The sequence below is a fragment of the Somniosus microcephalus genome, chromosome 13, assembly GCF_052327205.1.
Source record: "Somniosus microcephalus isolate GS21.2 chromosome 13, FLI_Smic_1.0, whole genome shotgun sequence".
Lineage (NCBI taxonomy): Eukaryota > Metazoa > Chordata > Chondrichthyes > Squaliformes > Somniosidae > Somniosus > Somniosus microcephalus.
In genome coordinates this window covers 130,850,088-130,869,046 of record NC_140999.1, presented here as the reverse complement: position 1 = coordinate 130,869,046, position 18,959 = coordinate 130,850,088, and the positions used below count along the sequence as shown (strand labels likewise).

At 45.0% G+C, this 18,959-nt stretch overlaps 1 protein-coding gene across 1 annotated transcript in view; it reads right to left on the bottom strand.

The window, feature by feature from the left end:
* LOC147108601 (uncharacterized) overlaps positions 1–18,959 on the bottom strand; it is a 159,957-nt gene that overhangs the window by 73,015 nt on the left and 67,983 nt on the right. The window contains exons 7-8 of the mRNA XM_086005284.1: positions 17,645–18,161; positions 12,344–12,506 (exon numbers count right to left, since the gene is read on the bottom strand). Of these exons, the coding sequence (XP_085861410.1) occupies positions 12,344–12,506; positions 17,645–18,161 (680 nt within the window). The remainder of the gene's footprint in view (positions 1–12,343; positions 12,507–17,644; positions 18,162–18,959) is intronic.

Here is an 18,959-nt window from a genome sequence, read left to right as displayed (position 1 = left end):
GTGCATGCATGCCCTCCACTGGCCAACTCCTGCATGCATAAGCCAAATTAAGCTTCTTCATCATAATTCAAAACAGCACGCATTACAAGTGGAGCCTTTTTTATGTGGCTGCGCATTGTGGGAACTGGGGCTATATATTACAATCCTTGGGAGAGGACACAAGATCACAATATCATAAGTGAATCACCCACCAAATATTGATAGGCCTGGAGAAAGAACATGATCAAAAATGTCCACAAAAGATAATTTAAAAAATGTCCACAAAAGATAATTTAAAAAACACTTTTATTCTCATTTACTTGCCTGTTTGACACAGCTTCAACACCCAATGTGTTTCATCTTTCTCCAACATAAGTTTATCTTTCTATCTATTGATTAGCTAAATTCGGCTTTTCAAGGTTAATTCCCCGGTTTCTCCTCAGATTTTGGAAAGTGAATAAATCTAGAAGCCTATATTATGGCAGCGTTAGCGACAATTAGATATTATTAATTGCCTACATTGGCAACCTCATCTCCCAACAGAAATTCGGATCGGGGGCTTCCCGCGGGTGTAAGCCCCCGACCTGCACTTACCTTGCGCGCCAGCCGTTGAGCTGTGGGCCCCCGTGGAATTCCGATCCGGGGCCTGGTCCAACTGCCGGCGTGCAGTGCTTGCGTATCCCAGGGGCGCAGTTAGTTCGATGCGTCCCCTGGGATCACGTGGGCCATGGAGAGCCAATTGGAGCAGGGAATGCTCCATTCATAAGATTGACAGGAAAACCCGTCAAAAGTTATAAACACTACGGCCCCAAAACAGCACTAAATCTTCAAATAAATTTTTTAAAAATCACATTTTTTAAATAAACTATAAATTACATGAAATAACTATTTGAAACAATAATTTAAATTTTTGAATTTTTTTTTTTTATTTTCTAACGGGGCTAAAAATAAACTTACCTTGCTTTAAAGTATTTAAAAATAATAAACCTGTGGAAAAAATGTTTTAATTTTAATTAATTCACCACTTACCTTGTAAAAAGCAGGCCTTATGCCTGCTTTTTACATGTCTAACTTCTGGAGACTTACCCTCGCGGAAAAACCTGCAAAAAAAAACCCGAAGTTTGATGCGCACGCGCAGCCTCTCCCGCGCACGCGTTCAACCTCTGAACCTCTTCTTTCAGGGGAACGAAGTGCTGGTTTCCCACGCATGCGCAGTGCATGCAGGAAACCGACACTTCCATTGGGCTTACGGGTGAGTACCCCGTGCGTACTCACCCGTGGAGACCCGAATTTCTGGGCCATTAAATCCTTGCCCTTATCTTCAAACTCTTTCACAACCTCATCTCAACTTATCACTACAATCTCCGCTACTTTTACATCCCCTGCCCTGCCTATTGCTCCTGACACTAGCCTTCTGTGCATCCCTCCACCATTTGCCCCACCACTGGTGGCAGAGCCCTCAGCCACCTTGATCCCATTCTCTGTAACACCCTCTGAAAAGTGCCATGCGTTATAAATGCAAGTAAGACATCAGTGCAGCCAACTCCCAGGGGGTGAAATTGGTCTGCGCCAGTAGTGTGAAACAGGCTCACAGCGAATTGGCAGCCTGTTTCACACCGCACAATGGAAAAGTAAAGAAAATTGGGTACAATGTAAAACAGGCTGCCAAATCACTATGAATCCACTTCACGCTACTTGCAAAGACCAATTTCACCCCACGTGTTTGAAGAATAATAATTTTAACTGTAGTTGCGTCACAGCAACAGATTCCCCAGGGAAGAAAAGCAAAATGCTGCAAATGCTGGAAATCTGAAATAAAAACAGAAAATGCTGGAAATACACAGCAGGTCAGGCAGCAGCTGTGGAGAGAGAAACAAATTTAATGTTTCAGGTCGATGACCTTTAGTCAGAATGGGAAAAAGTTATAGAGATGTAACAGATTTTAAGTGAGTGCAGGGGCAGGGAACGGGGGGAGGGGAGGAAAGAACGAAAGGGAAGGTCTGTGATAGGATGGAAGGCAGGAGAGATTAAAAGACAAAAGGGATGATGGTGCAAAGCAAAAAAAGAGATGGTAATGGGACAAGTAAAGAAAAAAAGATGGGTCAAGAAGAGGTGTAAATGGGTATAGTAGAATCATCAACAGCTGCCATCTTAAACAATAGGGGCAGAGGTTATGGTCTGAAATTGTTGAACTCAATGGCCCGGATATTCCGATCCCTACGGATGGGTACGCGCTGTGTACCCACCCGTAGGGACATCGGAAATGCCGGTTCCAGGTGTGCACTGCGCATGCGCTGAAAACCGGCATTTCCGATCTGTCAAGAATGGTCTTGACAGATCCTCCAGCTGCCCTGGAGAAGGGCCTCTGTGGTGGGATTGTTCCACTTTTTGGAGACCCTCCGCCTGCAGAAAACCCTTACAATTCTTACACCTGGTAAAAGCAGGCGTAAGGTTTGCTTTTACCAGGATAAGAGTTCAAAAAAAAATTTTTTTTTTTTTTTTTTTTGCGGATTTATCATTTAAAAATACTTTAAAAAAGGTACGTTTATTTTTAGCCCGTAAAAAGCTTAAGGCCCAGAAATTCAGGTCCCAACGCGTGAGTACAGACGGAGTACTCACGCGTGGACCCGATGGAAGTGCCGGAATCTTGCATGCACTACGCATGCGCGGGAAACCGGCACTTCCGATCCTCTGAACCAAGGGGTTCAGAGGTCGAACGCGTGCGCCCGGGAGTCTGCGCGTGCGCGTTGAACTTCCCTTTTTTTGTACATTTTAGAAATGTAAAAAGCAGCCGTAAGGACTTCATTTTCAAAGGTAAGTGGTCAATTATTTAAAATTAAAACATCTTTTCCACAGGTTTTTTACTTTTAAATACTTTAAAGCAAGGGTAAGTTTATTTTTAGCCCTGTTTTTTTATAAAATTATTTTTTTCAAAAATGTAAATTGTTTAAAATAGTTATTTAATGTCATTTATAGTTTATTTACAAAGTGTGATTTTTTAAAAAATTTATTTGAAGGTAAAGTACAGCTTTACAGCCTCAGCATTTATACATTTTGACAGGTCTATCTGTCAAGACTTATGAATGGAGCATTCCCTGCTCCGATTGGCTGCCTGTTGCTCACGTGATGCCAGGGGACGCTTCGCACTAACTACGCCCCTGGGACACGCCAGCATAGCACGCCGGCCTCTGGGACAGGCCTTGGAGAGGAATTCCACATAGGCCAAGAGGTCAACTGCCGGCGCGCTAGGCAAGTGTTGGTCGGGGGCTTGCACCCGCGGGAAGCCCCGACCCGAATTTCTGGGCCATTACCTTTTTCAAAAAATTAAATTTTTGCTTAATATACTTAATTTATTGTAATTTCAAGTCATTTTAAAAATGTGATTTAAAAAAAAATTAATTTAAGTTTTACTATATTTTTGGGGTGATCGCCATTCAATTATTTGACAGGTCTTCCTGTCGAGTGTATGAAGGGAGATTCCCTTCTTTGATTGGCTCCCCATGGCCCACATGATCCCAGGGATGCTGCGAACTGCCTGCGCCCCTGGGATACGTGGGCCCTGCATACTTGGAGTTTGGAGAGGCCCAGGAGCGGAAGCGTGTGCCTCCCGGGAGCCCTCAGGTAAGGGCGTAGATTTTTTCAGATCGCAGCGCTCTGCCTGTGGGAGGCCTGCGATTGGAAAATACGGGCCAATGTTGAGTCCGGAAGGATGCAAAGTGCCTAATGGAAAGATGAGGTGCAGTTCCTCGAGCTTACGTTGAGCTTCGTTGCAACATAGGATCATAAGAAATAGGAGCAGGAGTAAGCCATTTGGCCCTTCGAGCCTACTGCGTAATTCAATAAGATCATGGCTGATCTTCTACCTCATCTCCACTTTCCTGCACCGTCCCTTGATTCCTTTAATATTCAAAAATCTATCAATCTCTGTCTTGAATATACTCAACGACTGAGCCTCCACAGCTCTGAGGTAGAGAATTCCAAAGATTCACCACCCTCTGAGTGAAGAAATTTCTCATCTCAGACCCCTTATTCTGAGACTGTGACCCTGGTTCTAGACTCTCCAGCCAGGGGAAACATCCTCCCTGCATCTACCCTGTCAAGCCCTGTAAGAATTTTGTATATTTCAATGAGATCACCTTTAATTCTTCTGAACTCTAGAGAATATAGGCCTAGTCTACTCAATCTCTCCTCATAGGACAATACCCTCACTCCAGGAACCAGTCTGGTAAACTTTCGTTGAACTCCCTCTATGGCAAGTATATCCTTCCTGAGGTAAGGAGACCAAAACTGTACACAATGCTCCAGGTGTGGTCTCACCAGGGCCCTATATAATTGTAGTAAGACGTCTTTACTCTTATACTCAAATCTCTTATAATAAAGGCCAACATACCATTTGCTTTCCTAATTGCATGCTGTACCTGCATGTTAACTTTCAGTGATTTGTGTACAAGAACACCCAGGTCCCCCTGAACACCAACATTTCCCAATTTCTAACCATTTAAAAAAATACTCTGCTTTTCTATTTTTCCTACCAAAGTGGATAACTTCACATTTCTCCACATTATATTCCATTTGCCATGTTCTTGCCCACTCACTTAGCCTGTCTATATCCCCTTGAAGTCTCCTTGCATCCTCCTCACAACTTACATTCCCACCCAGCTTTGTATCATCAGCAAACTTGGATATATTACATTTGGTCCCCTCATCCAAATCATTGATGTAGATTGTGAATAGCTGAGGCCCAAGCACTGATCCTTGCGGTATTCCTCTAGTTACAGCCTGCCAACCTGAAAATGACCCGTTTATTCTTACTGTCTGTTTTCTGTCCATTAACCAATGCTCAATCCATGCTAGTATATTACCCCCAATCCCATGAGCCCTAATTTTGTTTAATAACCTCTTGTGTGGCACCTTATCGAATGCCTTCTGAAAATCCAAATACACCACATCCACTGGTTCCCCCTTATCTATTCTGCTAATTACAACCTGAAAAAACTCCAACAGATTTGCCAAACACGATTTCTCTTTCATAAATCAGTGTTGGCTCTGCCCAATTCTATTATTATTTTCTAAGTGCCCTGTTACCATGTCGTTAATAATAGATTCTAGCATTTTCCCTACTACTGATGTCAGGCTAACTGGTCTGTAGTTCTCCATTTTCTTTCTCCCTCCTTTCTTAAATAGTGGGGTTATATTTGCTACCTTCCAATCCATGGGAACCATTCTAGAATCTACTGAATTTTGGAAAATTACAACCAATGCATCCACTATCTCTACAGGCACCTCTTTTAAAACCCTAGGATGTAGACCATCAGGTCCGGGGGATTTATCAGCTTTCAGTCCCTTTAATTTCTCCAGTACTATTTTTTTACTAATACTAATTTCTTTCAGTTCCTCATTCTCGCTAGAGCCTTGGTTCTCCACTATTTCCGGGAAGTTTTTTGCGTCTTCTTCCGTGAAGGCAGACACAAAATATTTGTTTAATTTCTCTGTCATTTCCTTATTGTCCATTATAATTTCTCCTGTCTCAGCCTGTAAGGGACCCACATTTACTTTCGCTAATCTTTTCCATTTTCCATACTTATGGAAGCTTTTACAATCTGTTTTTGTGGCTCTCGCTAGTTTACTCTCATTCTATTTTCCCTTTCTTTATCAATTTCTTGGTCCTCCTTTGCTGAATTCTAAGATCCTCCCAATCTTCAGGCTTACTACTCTTTTTGGCAACATTATAAGCCTCCTCCTTTAATCTAATACTATCTTTAACTTCTCGTTAGCCACAGTTGGACCACTTTTCCTGTGGGGTTTTTGTGCCTTAAAGGAATGTATATTTGTTGTAAATTATGTATTAATTCTTTAAATGTTAGCCATTGCTTGTCGACCGTCATACCTTTTAATGTAGTTTCCCAATCTACCTTAGCCAACTTGCCCCTCATACCTACGTAATTTGCTTTGCTTAGACTTAAGACCCGAGTTTTGGATTTAACTAAATCACTTTCAAACTCAATATAAAATTCTATCATATTATGGTCACTCTTCCTTTAAGGCCCCTTTACTACAAAGTTATTAAGTAACCCGTTCTCAATGCACAATACTAGATCTAAAACTCTAGTTGGTTCCTCAACATACTGATCTAGAAAACTTGCATACATTCCATGTATTCGTCCTCCACACTATTACTGCAAATTTGGTTTACCCAGTCTATATGTAGATTAAAGTCCCCCATGATTACTCTATTACCCTTGTTACATGTGCCTCTAATTTCCTGATTTATACTCTGCCCTACATTACATCTACTGTTTGGGGGCCTATGAACAACTCCCACCAATGTTTTCTGCCCCTTGCTGTTTCTTAGCGCCACCCAAACTGATTGTACTTCTTGATTTTCGGAGCTAAGATCCTTTCTCTCTACTGTCTTTATCCCATTATCAGGGCTACCCCTCCTCCTTTTCCATTTTGCCTATCCCTTCTAAAAATTATGTATCCTGGAATATTTCGTTCCCAACCTTGGCCACTTTGCAACCACGTCTCCGTTATGGCTATTAGATCAAACCTGTTAATAGCGCAGATAGAAATTAATTCATCTATTTTGTTGCAAATGCTTCACGCATTCAGATATAGTGCCTTCAGCTTTGAGTTATTTCTATTTTTCCCTGATGTCACCTTCGCCATCCTTGTTTTCAAGTCCCTCGATGGCCTCGCCCCTTCCTATCTCTGTAACCTCATTCAGCCTCACAACCACCCCCTCCCCCCACCACCAAGATATTTGCACTCCTCTAATTCTGCCCTCTTGAGAATCCCTGATTATTATCGCTCAACCTTTGGCGGCTGTGCCTTCTATTGCCTAGGCCCTAAACCCTGGAACTCCCTGCCTAAACCTTGCTGCCTCTCTACCTCTCTTCCCTCCTTTAAGACGCTCCTTAAAACCTACCTCTTTGACCAAGCTTTTGGTCACCTGCCCCAATTTATCCTTATGTGGATCGGTGTCAAATTTTTTGTCTTAAAATACTCCTGTGCAGCACCTTGGGATGTTTTACTACGTTAATGGCACTATATAAATACAAATTGTTGTTGTTCTGGTCACTGATGTCTTATTACCTTTGTTACCCTCTCTGTCCCTTCCTGACCCACTCTGTTTATTTTACTCAATACTCTATTATGCTCTGGAATCTTGACATTTCTCTCGCTGCTTTTAAATTTACTCTTTCCTGAAGCCTCCCACCCCCTCCCCTTCATTAGTTTAAAGCCCTGTCTACTGTCCTAGTTATTTCGTTCACCAGGTCACTGGTTCCAGCCCAGTTTCAGTGGAGCCCATCCCAACAGAACAGCTCCCTCTTTCCCCAGTACTGATGTCAGTGCCCCATGAACTGAAACCCCTTCCTTCCACACCACTCTTTGAGCCATGCATTTAAACCTCTAATCTGTTTGTCCCTATGCCAATTTGCACGTGGTTCAGGTAACAATCCATAGATTATTACCTTTGAGGTTCTGCTTTTTAATTTGGATCCTAGCTCCGTAAACTCCCTCAGCAGAACCTCATTCCAAGTTCTACCTATGTCATAGAGTCATACAGCACGGATAGAGGCCCTTCGGCCCATCGTGTCCGCGCCGGCCATCAAGCCCTGTCTAATCTAATCCCATATTCCAGCATTTGGTCCGTAGCCTTGTATGCTGTGGCATTTCAAGTGCACATCCAAATGCTTCTTAAATGTTGTGAGGGTTCCTGCCTCCACAACCCTTTCAGGCAGTGAGTTCCAGACTCCAACCACCCTCTGGGTGAAAAAGTTCTCTCTCAAATCCCCTCTAAACCTCCCGCCCTTTACCTTGAATCTATGCCCCCTAGTTATTGACCCCTCTACTAAGGGAAAAAGCTCCTCAGCATCCATCCTATCTATGCCCCTCATAATTTTGTACACCTCAATCATGTGCCCCCTCAGCCTCCTCTGCTCCAAGGAAAACAAACCCAATCTGCCCAGTCTCTCTTCATAGCTGAAGCGCTCCAGCCTGGTAACATCCTGGTGAACCTCCTCTGCACCCTCTCTAACGCGATCACATCCTTCCTGTAGTGTGGCGACCAGAACTGCACACAGTATTCCAGCTGTGGCCTAACCATTGTTTTATACAGCTCCATCATAACCTCCTTGCTCTTATATTCAATGCCTCGGCTAATGAAGGCAAGTATCCCATATGCCTTTTTTACCACCTTATCCACCTGTTCCGCCGCCTTCAGGGATCTGTGTACTTGCACACCCAGATCCCTCTGACCCTCCGTCTTGCCTAGGGTCTTACCATTCATTGTGTATTCCCTTGCCTTGTTAGTCCCCCCAAAGTGCATCACCTCGCACTTTTCCGGGTTAAATTCCATTTGCCACTGTTCCGCCCATCTGACCAACCCATCTATATCGTCCTGCAGACTGAGGCTATCCTCCTCGCTATTTACCACCCTACCAATTTTTGTATCATCCGCGAACTTACTGATCATACCTTTTACATTCATATCCAAGTCATTAATGTAGACCACAAACAGCAAGGGACCCAGCACCGATCCCTGTGGTAGCCCACTGGCCACAGGCTTCCAGTCACAAAAACAACCTTCGACCATCACCCTCTGCCTTCTGCCACTAAGCCAGTTTTGTATCCAATGTGCCAAGGCACCCTGGATTCCATGGGCTCTTACCTTCTTGACCAGTCTCCTGTGCGGGACTTTATCGAAGGCCTTACTGAAATCCATGTATACCACATCCACTGCGTTACCCTCATCCACACGCCAAGTCACCCCCTCAAAAAATTCAATCAAATTAGTCAGACATGATCTTCCCTTGACAAAGCCATGTTGACTATCCCTGATTAATCCTTGCCTCTCCAAGTGGAGACAAATTTTGTCCCTCAGAGTTTTTTCCAATAATTTTCCTACCACTGATGTTAGGCTCACTGGCCTGTAGTTCCCCGGTTTTTCCCTACTTCCCTTCTTGAATAATGGTACTACATTAGCGGTTCTCCAGTCCGCTGGCACATCCCCTGTGGCCAGAGAGGTCCTGAATATATGTGTTAGAGCCCCCGCAATCTCTTCCTTTGCCTCACACAGCAGCCTGGGATACATTTCATCCGGGCCTGGGGATTTATCCATTTTTAGGCCAGCTAAAACCGCCAATACCTCCTCCCTCTCGATGTTAATATGTTCGAGCATATCACAGTCCCCCCGCCCTATTTCTATGTCTACATCGTCCTTCTCCATAGTGAAAACAGATGCAAAAAATTCATTTAGAACCCCTCCTACATCTTCCGGCTCCACACACAGATTGCCACTTTTGTCCCTAATGGGCCCTATTTTTTCCCTAGTTATCCTCTTACCCTTAATATACTTATAAAACATCTTAGGATTTTCCTTTATTTTGCTCGCCAGTGTTATTTCATGGCCCCTCCTTGATCTCCTAATTTCTTTTTTAAGTATCCCCCTGCACTTTTTGTACTCCTCTAGGGCTTCCTCCGTCTTTAGCCTTTTGTATCTGCCAAAAGCCCTCCTTTTTTTCCTAATCCATTCTCGTATATCCCCTGACATCCAAGGTTCCCTGTGGTTTTTGGAACCACCCTTGACCTTTACGGGAACATGTTGCCATTGTATGATCTCAATCTCCCTTCTGAAAGCCTCCCATTGCTCCGATGCGGATTTTCCTACAAGTAGCTGATCCCAGTCCATTTTGGCCAGATCCTGCCTTATCCTATTAAAATCGACCTTCCCCCCCAATTTAGAACCTTTATTTCCGGCCCATCCATGTCCTTTTCCATGACCACCTTAAATCTTACCATATTATGGTCACTGTCACCAAAGTGCTCACCTACTAGCACTTTTTCCACTTGGCCAGCCACATTCCCTAGAATTAGGTCCAGTACCGCCCCCTCTCTTGTAGGACTTTCTACATGCTGGCTCAAAAAGCTCTCCTGGATGCACTTTAAGAATTCTACACCCTCTGTGCCTTTCACACTCTGACTATCCCAGTTAATATTGGGGAAGTTGAAATCCCCCATTATTATTACCCTATTATTTGCACATTTCTCTGAGATTTGCCTACATATCTGTTCCTCTATCTCCCCCTGACTGTTTGGAGGCCAATAGTACACTCCCAGCAAAGTGCTTGCCCCCTTTTTGTTTTTAAGCTCCACCCATATGGCCTCATTAGAGGAACCTGCTAATATATCATCCCTCCTTACTGCAGTAATTGACTCCTTAATTAATATTGCGACACCCCCTCCTCTTATACCTCCCCCTCTGTCTCGCCTGAAGATTCTGTACCCCGGAATATTGAGCTGCCAGTCTTGCCCCTCCCTCAACCATGTCTCCGTGATAGCAACAATATCATACTCCCATGTGTATATCAACACCTTCAGTTCATCCACCTTATTTGCAAGACTCCTTGCATTAAAATAGATGCCATCCAGCCTTGCCCTTATATGTTTGCCCTGTCTACCAAGCTGACTTGTTTTTTTCTCTATAATTGGCAGCACATCACCCCCTATTTCAGCTCCCCTCTGTATCCCATCCCCCTGCCAAGTTAGTTTAAACCCCCCCCAACAGTGCTAGCAAACCTCCCCGCAAGGATATTTGTCCCGCTCTGGTTCAGGTGCAACCCGTCCGACTTGTACAAGTCCCACCTTTCCCAGAAGCAGGCCCAGTGATCCAGGAAAGTAAAACCCTCCCCCCTACACCAACTGTCGTTGGTTCCTACGTGGACCACAACAACTGGATCTTTCCCCTCCCACTCCAAGTTCTTCTTCAGCCGCGAGGAGATGTCTTTAACCCTGGCACCGGGCAACACAGCCTTCGGAACTCTCGGTCACAGCTGCAGAGAACAGTGTCTATCTCCCTGACTATACTTCCCCCTACCACAACTACATTCCCATTCACTCCCCCCACTTGAATGACCTCCTGCACCATGGTGCCATGTTCAGCTTGTTCATCCATCCTGCACGCTTTTCCCTCATCCACACAGACAGCAAGAACTTCATACCTGTTGAACAAAGGCTGAGGCTTCTCCAGCACTGCGCCTGGGGTCCCCTTACCTGCCTGAGTTGCAGTCACACCCTCCACCACTAACCAGATCTGTACCACTACCTCGCCTAAGAGGTGTGACTGCCTCCTGGATCAAAGTGTCCAGGTAACTCTCCCCATCCCGGATGCCCCGCAATGCCTGCACCTGAGACTCCAGCTCAAAAGTCTGAGCTGAAGTTCCTCAAGATGCAGGCACTTACTGCAAACGTGGTTGTTCGGGATGCTCTCCACAAACTCCCACATGCTGCAGTTGTGGCACACCACCTGCACTGCCATCCCAACATGACCTTATTTTATGTAATTAATTAAATTTGTAATTTGGTAACTTAGTTTACATTTTAGTTTCTTGACTACTTACTTGATCTAGCCTAAGGGTACTGAAATTAAATATCTACCTGTAACACAAAGTGCTACAAGTAGCGTAGGCAAAAAGCAGCAACTTCTTCCCTCTCTTCTCCAAATTCCCACTCTTTCCAAACAATGTAAGAGGCCGAGGACAGAGCGATCAGAGTGGGAGTGGAGTGGAAAATTAAAGTGACAAGCGACCGGAAGCTCAGGGTCACGTTTGAGGACTCAACGGAGGTGTTCTGCAAAGTGGTCACCCAATCTGCGTTTAGTCTCCCCAATGTAGAGGAGACCTCATCATGAGCAGTGAATACAGTATACTAAATTGCAAGTACAGTAAATCACTGTTTCACCTGGAAGGAGTGTTTGAGGCCCTGGATGGTGGAAAGGGAGGAGGTAAAAGGGGAGGTGTTGCCTCTCCTGCGCCTGATCGGGAAGGTGCCAGGCGAAGGGAAGTGGGTTTTGAGGGTGATTGAGGAGTGGACCAGGGTGTCACGGAGGGAGCAATTCCTTCGGAATGCTGAAAGGGGAGGGAAAGATGTGTTTGGTGGTGGGTTCACACTGGAGGATGGACGGAAATGGCAGAGGATGATCTGTTGAATGTGCAGGCTGGTGAGGTGAAAAGTGAGGACAAGGGGAACCCTATCATGGTTCTGGGAGGGAGGGGAAGGGGCGAGAGCAGATGTGTGGGAAATTAAATGGACACAGTCGACAGCCATGTCAACCATGGTAGAGGGGAATCCTCGGTTGAGGGAAAAGGAAGACATGTCAGAAGCACTAGTCTGGAAGGTGGAAGTATGAAATCTTTTACATCTCTAACTTTTTCCAGTTCTGATGAAATGTCATCAACCTGAAATGTTAACTCTGTTTCTCTCTCCACAAATACTCCAAGGACTTGTTTTAGTCACTATGCAGAAAAGTTCTAAAATCACAAATATAGGTCTTGTTTAGTAAAGGATGCAATATTAAACTTACTGAAGTTGTGAGCAACTTTTTCATTCAGAAGAATTTGCTGATGGGTAGAAATATCATTGACAGTGTGAGTTACGATAGCTTGGACAGCGAACTGTTCCAAGAGTCTTGGATAATGTAATTGTATCTTTGCCGTACTGCTTTGTCCCCAAATAGATTTCTGAATCTGAAATCAAGAAAATAAATCATCTCAATACTAACAGTAATTGCTTCACATTTGGTCATTTTCTGCTATCATCTAAAAACACATTCTTTAAGAAGATTACTTTGTACATATATATTAGAATATAAAACCACAGTGTACATGTCACAAACAATATTAACAATTTAGAGTACATCCTGCACAGAGCAGAATTCTATGAGGCTATCACAGGGGTGTCTTTGAAACTGGAAATACTTTCCACACATTAAGCACTTCCAGGTCAGCAACCCCTTGGGGGAGATGTAACACTGACCTTCACTTACTTTATCCCAGTACCTCAACCCTTAAAAGAGTGCACACACACCCTTCACCATTACACCAATCTGACGTTTCCACACCTCGGGCAGGATTTTCATTGGGCTGTGGCGGCGGGACTGGAGACGTGTGGGGGGTTAAAATGTAAAAAACTGGCGTGCAGGCCGAACCCCGCCTCCATCCCTCCAAGCAATTTTCATTCATTCGTGGGTAATGGTCCCGTTTCCGCCCCTCCTCCAAGAGGCGGGATAGGCCGTTAAGGCAATAAATTGCTTCTATAATGCCATTTTGAAAGGCCTTTGCGATTTTAACCCTTTTCCCACGTGAAACACGCCTGTTCTGAAACACAACGGTGAAACCTGGAGGGAGCACAATTGGATTGCTGACTATCAGCTGCAGCTCAACCTTTTTTGCCTCAGGCTCATTCCAGGGTTCAGCAGCAGACATCAGCGGCATCTCCCAGGCGGCCACATACACTTGCATCACGCAGGTTACCGATGCCCGATTTGCCATCGCGCACAATCACATCCATTTCACCAAGGATCAAGCAAGTGTCACGGCACGGGAGGTTGGATTAGCTAATCTGGCAGGCTTTCCAAGGGTGCAGGGCATCGTTGACTGCACACAGGTGGCCCTTAAGGCAGCCCATCGCAATCCAGGTATTTTTGTCAACTGCAAGGGCTTCCACTCCCTTAACGTTCAGCTGGTGTGTGACCACAAGAAGGACATTTTGCATGTTTGTGCCAAGTACCCTGGCAGTTGCCATGACTCCTTCATACTGCACCAGTCTACTGTGCCTCCGCTATTCAGTCCTCCAGACCAACTTAACGGATGGCTACTTGGAGACAAGGGCTATCCCCTGAAGACGTGGCTAATGACGCCGTTGAGGAGCCCATCCAACGAAGCTGAGGAGAGCTACAACTCCAACCACATGTCCACCAGAGCCATAATCAAGCAAACCATCGGTTTGCTGAAGATGCGCTTCAGATGCCTGGATACATCAGATGGAGCCCTGCAGTACTCAGCAGCCAGGGTCTCCAGAATCGTTGTGGCTTGCTGTGCACTTCACAACATGGCACAGCGTCGTGGCTTGCAGATTCCTGAGGACCAAGTGGCTAGTCACATATCCTCCCCATTCATCTTGGCCAGATTTGCTTAGTCTAGCCAATCAAGCACTTTTGCCTCGCAGCTTCTTACCTGAGCAACGACAATGGCCAAGGACCAGCGGATTCCGAGCAATTTGACCACCATACTGACAATTGCAAGTAATCCTAAGCCCTCAACGTGAAAGTCCCATTCGCGAAATGACACACGCCACAACTACAGCAGTAGCCATCAGATTTTTTATTTACATTATTCATCTGATGGCTTTTTCACAGAAAACATCAAATTTCACCCAAGTGACTACCTTTGTGACTATTTGTGCAGTATCTTTCTCTTGCGCCTGCTCCTACGTGGTGCTTCCCCTGTGGCTTCAGCAGATGCGGAGGTCCCTTGCTCACTTTCCTGCTGCTCCTGTCTCGACACCTTTGGCGGGCGTCCTCTGGGGTTGCGAACATGTGAGGGCTCGTCAACAGTCTGCTGCTCCTGCGGCTGTGCAGGGGTTGAGACGCCGATCTCAGATGGGTGTGGACTCTGGTGGGGCTCTGACCGAGGGCTCTGCGGTGGCATGGAAGTGTGAGTGCTAGGAGAGGAGCCCCCACTTCCTTGATGTCTGCCACCAACTTCCCTCTCATGGGTCAGGTCCCCCTCAGCGCTTGCAAGTGGCTTGAGAGCACCTTGCTGCACATCAGGGGAGCCATGGGGACCTGTATCTGCACTGTCAGTCCTACTCAGAAGGACTTCCATGAAGGTCTGGTTCCTCTGTTCAATAGATGACCATCGCTCCTCCAGAGATGTCAGTCTATTCTGAACACTCACCATGTTTTCTGCACTCTGGCGACTTATCACTTCCATGGATGTTGCCATCCTTTCCATGGTGATGCGTTCATGCGCCAATGACTCCACAGGCTCTGCTCATGTTCGCTATGGACTGCTCCATTCGCTCCATACTCGCAGCGACCCTGGAGACAAAACCTGCCAGAGACTCCTGCATCTGTTCCTGGAGTTCCAGCACCGCTGATCTTATGGATGCACCCAGAGGCAGAGGGTCGACATGCAGCTGAGCCGAGCTGGCAGAGTCCTGCGCCCTCCAACTAGGACTCTCCACTGCTGTTCCTGTCTCCACAATCTGCTGATGCTCACTTGTGAGCTGTGATAGAGTAGTGTTGTCACCTAGTGTATGTCCTGAAGGTCCCACCAAGGTGCGAGTGTCTGCGCTGGTGCGGGGTGCACTGAATTCTGCTGACGCTGTGTGCTCTGAGGAGTCTTGAGGCTCATGCTGTTCCTCCTGGCTAGTAGGGACGGGTGCTTGCGATGGTCCTGTGGGGGAGTAAAGGAAAGAGTCAGAGATGTGATACCAAGGTTACATGCACATTGCAGATGATCATTAGTCCATCTGTTAGAGCTTCAGAATCATTATCAGCGACTCATGCAATGTCAATGAAGAGATGGAAAACTATTCTGTCACGAGCTTGCTGTGATGCACCCCTCTGTCCGTCCCCCACTTGCGCATCTTCCTCCACTCCTACGATCTCCAGGACCGCCTCCTCCCATGGGGTGAGGTGGGCTACTGAGGGTGGCCCGCCTTTTGTCTTTGCTCGTTCTCACTTTGTGTGAGCTCTCTTTTCCTGCAATAAGGGAGACAAGTGGGAGGTTGAGTGAGAATGAAGGAGTGTAGAGATTCCATAGCATAGATACTTAGGAGACAAAGATGGAGTGAGGTGGCAAGACCAAGGGCCCTCCCTGTGTGATGTCAGTTGTTTTCATAGCATCAGAGTGATAGGGAATGTGAGGGCTGTATAGTCGAATAGTTAGGTGAACGTGACCATAGAGAAAGAGGGAATGGGTAAGGGTGCATGGATGTCAGTGTCAAGTGGGATGTGGAGGAAGAGATTGCTAAAGCTGAGTGCTGGTGAGAAAAGGCAATGGGGATCACATTGAGGGTGATGGGAAATTCATACTCACTTTTCCAGTGCGCAGATCGTGAAATCTCTTCCTGCATTGAATCCAGGTTCTGTGGGTTACTGATAATGAGTTGATCTCTTCTGCCGCCTGGATCCACACAGCCTTGGTCTGCTGGGGAGGCTTCTTCCTCCCTGAAGAAGGGAAGAGCACCTCTTTATGAGCTCTTGCTCCCTCAACTAAAGCCTGCAAGGCAACGTCATCAAACCTCGGAGCAGACCTAGGTCTCTCGCTGGCCATTCTTCCTCCAGGTCCCTGTAGCATGAAAGGCCAAAAGGTTGGCAGTCTGCAGAAGAAGCAAGGTTTGTTGCAGACCTTAAATGCAGCAGCAATGATGATGTCATCGGAGGCGACTTTCAGACTGGAAAAACTCATTTGCCATGGGTTCCCACACGTTGGAACTCAATTGGCCAATTAAGTTAAAATCGCATCAATCTCCCACATTGATTTAGATTCGGGTGGATAACACGAAGTGCGGATTACACGACCCCAGCCCGCCCCTGAATTAAAATCCAGCCCCTGAAGTTTGTTCGTCTCATTGCCAATATTGGTGTCAAGTTAGTGCTCGAATTAATGGCAATATATTGTGAACTCATATCCACTCTTACCCGGAGACCATCCAGACTCATTCCCATTACATTAGCAGCTTTAAGGGAGGGCAGCCTTTCAATAATTCTGTTCAGATATAGCCCCAGAGCAGAAAGGAGAATTCCCACAATCTACAGCACCCAGTTCATGTACCCACAGACCTATTTTTATCAGCTATTGAAATGAATAAACTAAAGCTTGGATGTTTGAAACATCTTGAGATCTACTTTGCCACATGTAGAGTTCGAACTGATAATATTAATTAATGAAAAGGTCATGCTTTGCTTAAATAAATAGCAATTCAATTATTAATAGCCCATACTTTACAATGACGTGAACATAACTGGCAGACAGAAAACAGCGCGCGTGCCATATTACATCAGTATTTTAAGACATACGAAACAATGGATGGGACACTTGGATGATAATTTTAATAAAACTTGTGAACTCCAATTTGTGCCACATAGATGGAGTCATTGGAAAAATTACATATTAGTTCTACACTAAATATAAATAACCAGCTGTTGACTTTCCCGTCTTCATGTATACACCAGCTATCTGGAAATTTAATATTCTTTGTCAACAGTCTCTCAATTATATACAGCTACTGATAAACAAAGGTTCAATGGCCTATATCCATTGACCACAGCAACTGGGAGTAACTTTGTATAAAAGAGAAACCATTTGAAGTGTAATTCTTGAGGAGACACATTTTTAAAACATTTTCTCAATTGAGCTGAGAATCAGAACAAATTCCTTACAGCAACTTCTTGTTTCTTGGAGGCAGTTTGATTTCCTTTGCTCCCTACCACCCCTCCTGTCCTCCAACCCCTACAGTGACAACTTGAAAAGTCTAAAAAGAAATTTAAATTGTTGCTGAAATTTTTTTTTTTTTTTTTACTTTTTTTTTTATAAACTTGCCAGTTTGGAGGAAGGAAAAGCAAATTGACTGTGATAGGCCAGATGTAAGTTTGACAGGCTTGGCTCTGACAAATGTAGAAAATGAATCAAGCTGGAACTCACAGCCAGGTTACAATGCAAACAGACTCAAAGCTGTGCTCTTGCGGTATCATCCCCTCGTGGTTTGATTTTACGGAGAAAGGTACTAATTCTTCCAATCCCTAGGCACAGCTGCTGATTGGCATTAAAAACAGTGCTACAATAAAGGGTAACAGGGAATTACTGAAACTACTGACCTTTTCTGGGGCAACTGCTTCCCAATGAAATGGTTTAGTTTTCTTCACCATACTACTCGAATTCTTAAGTGGGAGTGGAGGAGGTACAGGAATAGCTGGTGGCAGAGGGGGAAGGAGAGGTAGAGGTGGAGCTGGTAGACATTGGCGTGCAAGGGGAATAGCTACTGTTCCCAAAGGTGATTCTACAGTTGTTTTCTTAACTGGAGATGCAAGTTCAGTTCCTTCTAACGCCTCTGCCTTTTTTCCTGCAGCCTCTTTTTGTTCTTCTTTTTCCTCTTCCTCTTCCTGGTTTGGGTTTCCAGGTGAGTCCGGTTGTTTTAATACAGTTTGATCAGCAGGCTCTTTTGTGAATGGTGTATCTGGCATAACCTCAGACAAGTTATTGTCTACAAAAAGCTGTGACTGGGATAAACGCTTCCAGTGCAAACAGCATTTATCAATAGCATCAATCCATTCATCCCGGCACTTTCTTAAATCTTCTGTACTATTCAACTGGCCAGTAACTGGTATTCGGAATCTAAGATTAAGAAAAGGCAATTGGATTATTATGTGCACCAAAATTATTTATTAAAACAGCCTATATATCCTTTACCGAAGTGTTCCAAAACATTCTAGCTTCACATTTTCCTGAAACAGTTTCAGAAATAGGGAATTACCATGAACATTTCTTGAAAGAAATAGCTCAAGAAAGATGAGCCCTAAGTATATGGTGACTGTGTATATTTGAGGTATATGGAGGACTAGAATACAAGGGGGTAGAAGTTATGTTACAACTATACAAAGCCCAAGTTAAACCACACCTGGAGTACTGTGTTCAGTTCTGGGCACCACACCTTAGGAAGGATATATTGGCCTTGGAGGGAGAGCAGCGTAGATTTACCAGAATGATACCTGGACTCCAAGGGTTAAATTATGAGGAGAGATTACACAAACCAGGGTTGTATTCCTTAAAATTTAGAAGATTAAGGGGTGATTTGATTGAAGATTTCAAGATATTAAGGAGAACTAATAGGGTAGATAGTGTTGTGTATGTACCTTTAAGGGAATAACTGGTCTTAGACTGCAGTACCAGCAGTGACCACCCCTGTATAAAAGGCCCTAGCAGGCTTCTGTAGTTTCAGTTTCAAGCTGCCTCTTGTTCAGTAAAGTACCTGTTAAACTGTTCTCCCGAAGTCCGTGTATTATTGAGGCGCGGACTTTACAGTGGCGACGAGTAAGTTCGAACTCACCTGCAGTGTGGCATCATCTCACGGGGGTCTTGCCTGAAAGGAAGGTCCTGGAAGGTCGTAGTCTGAGCAACGGGCGTCGACCGAGG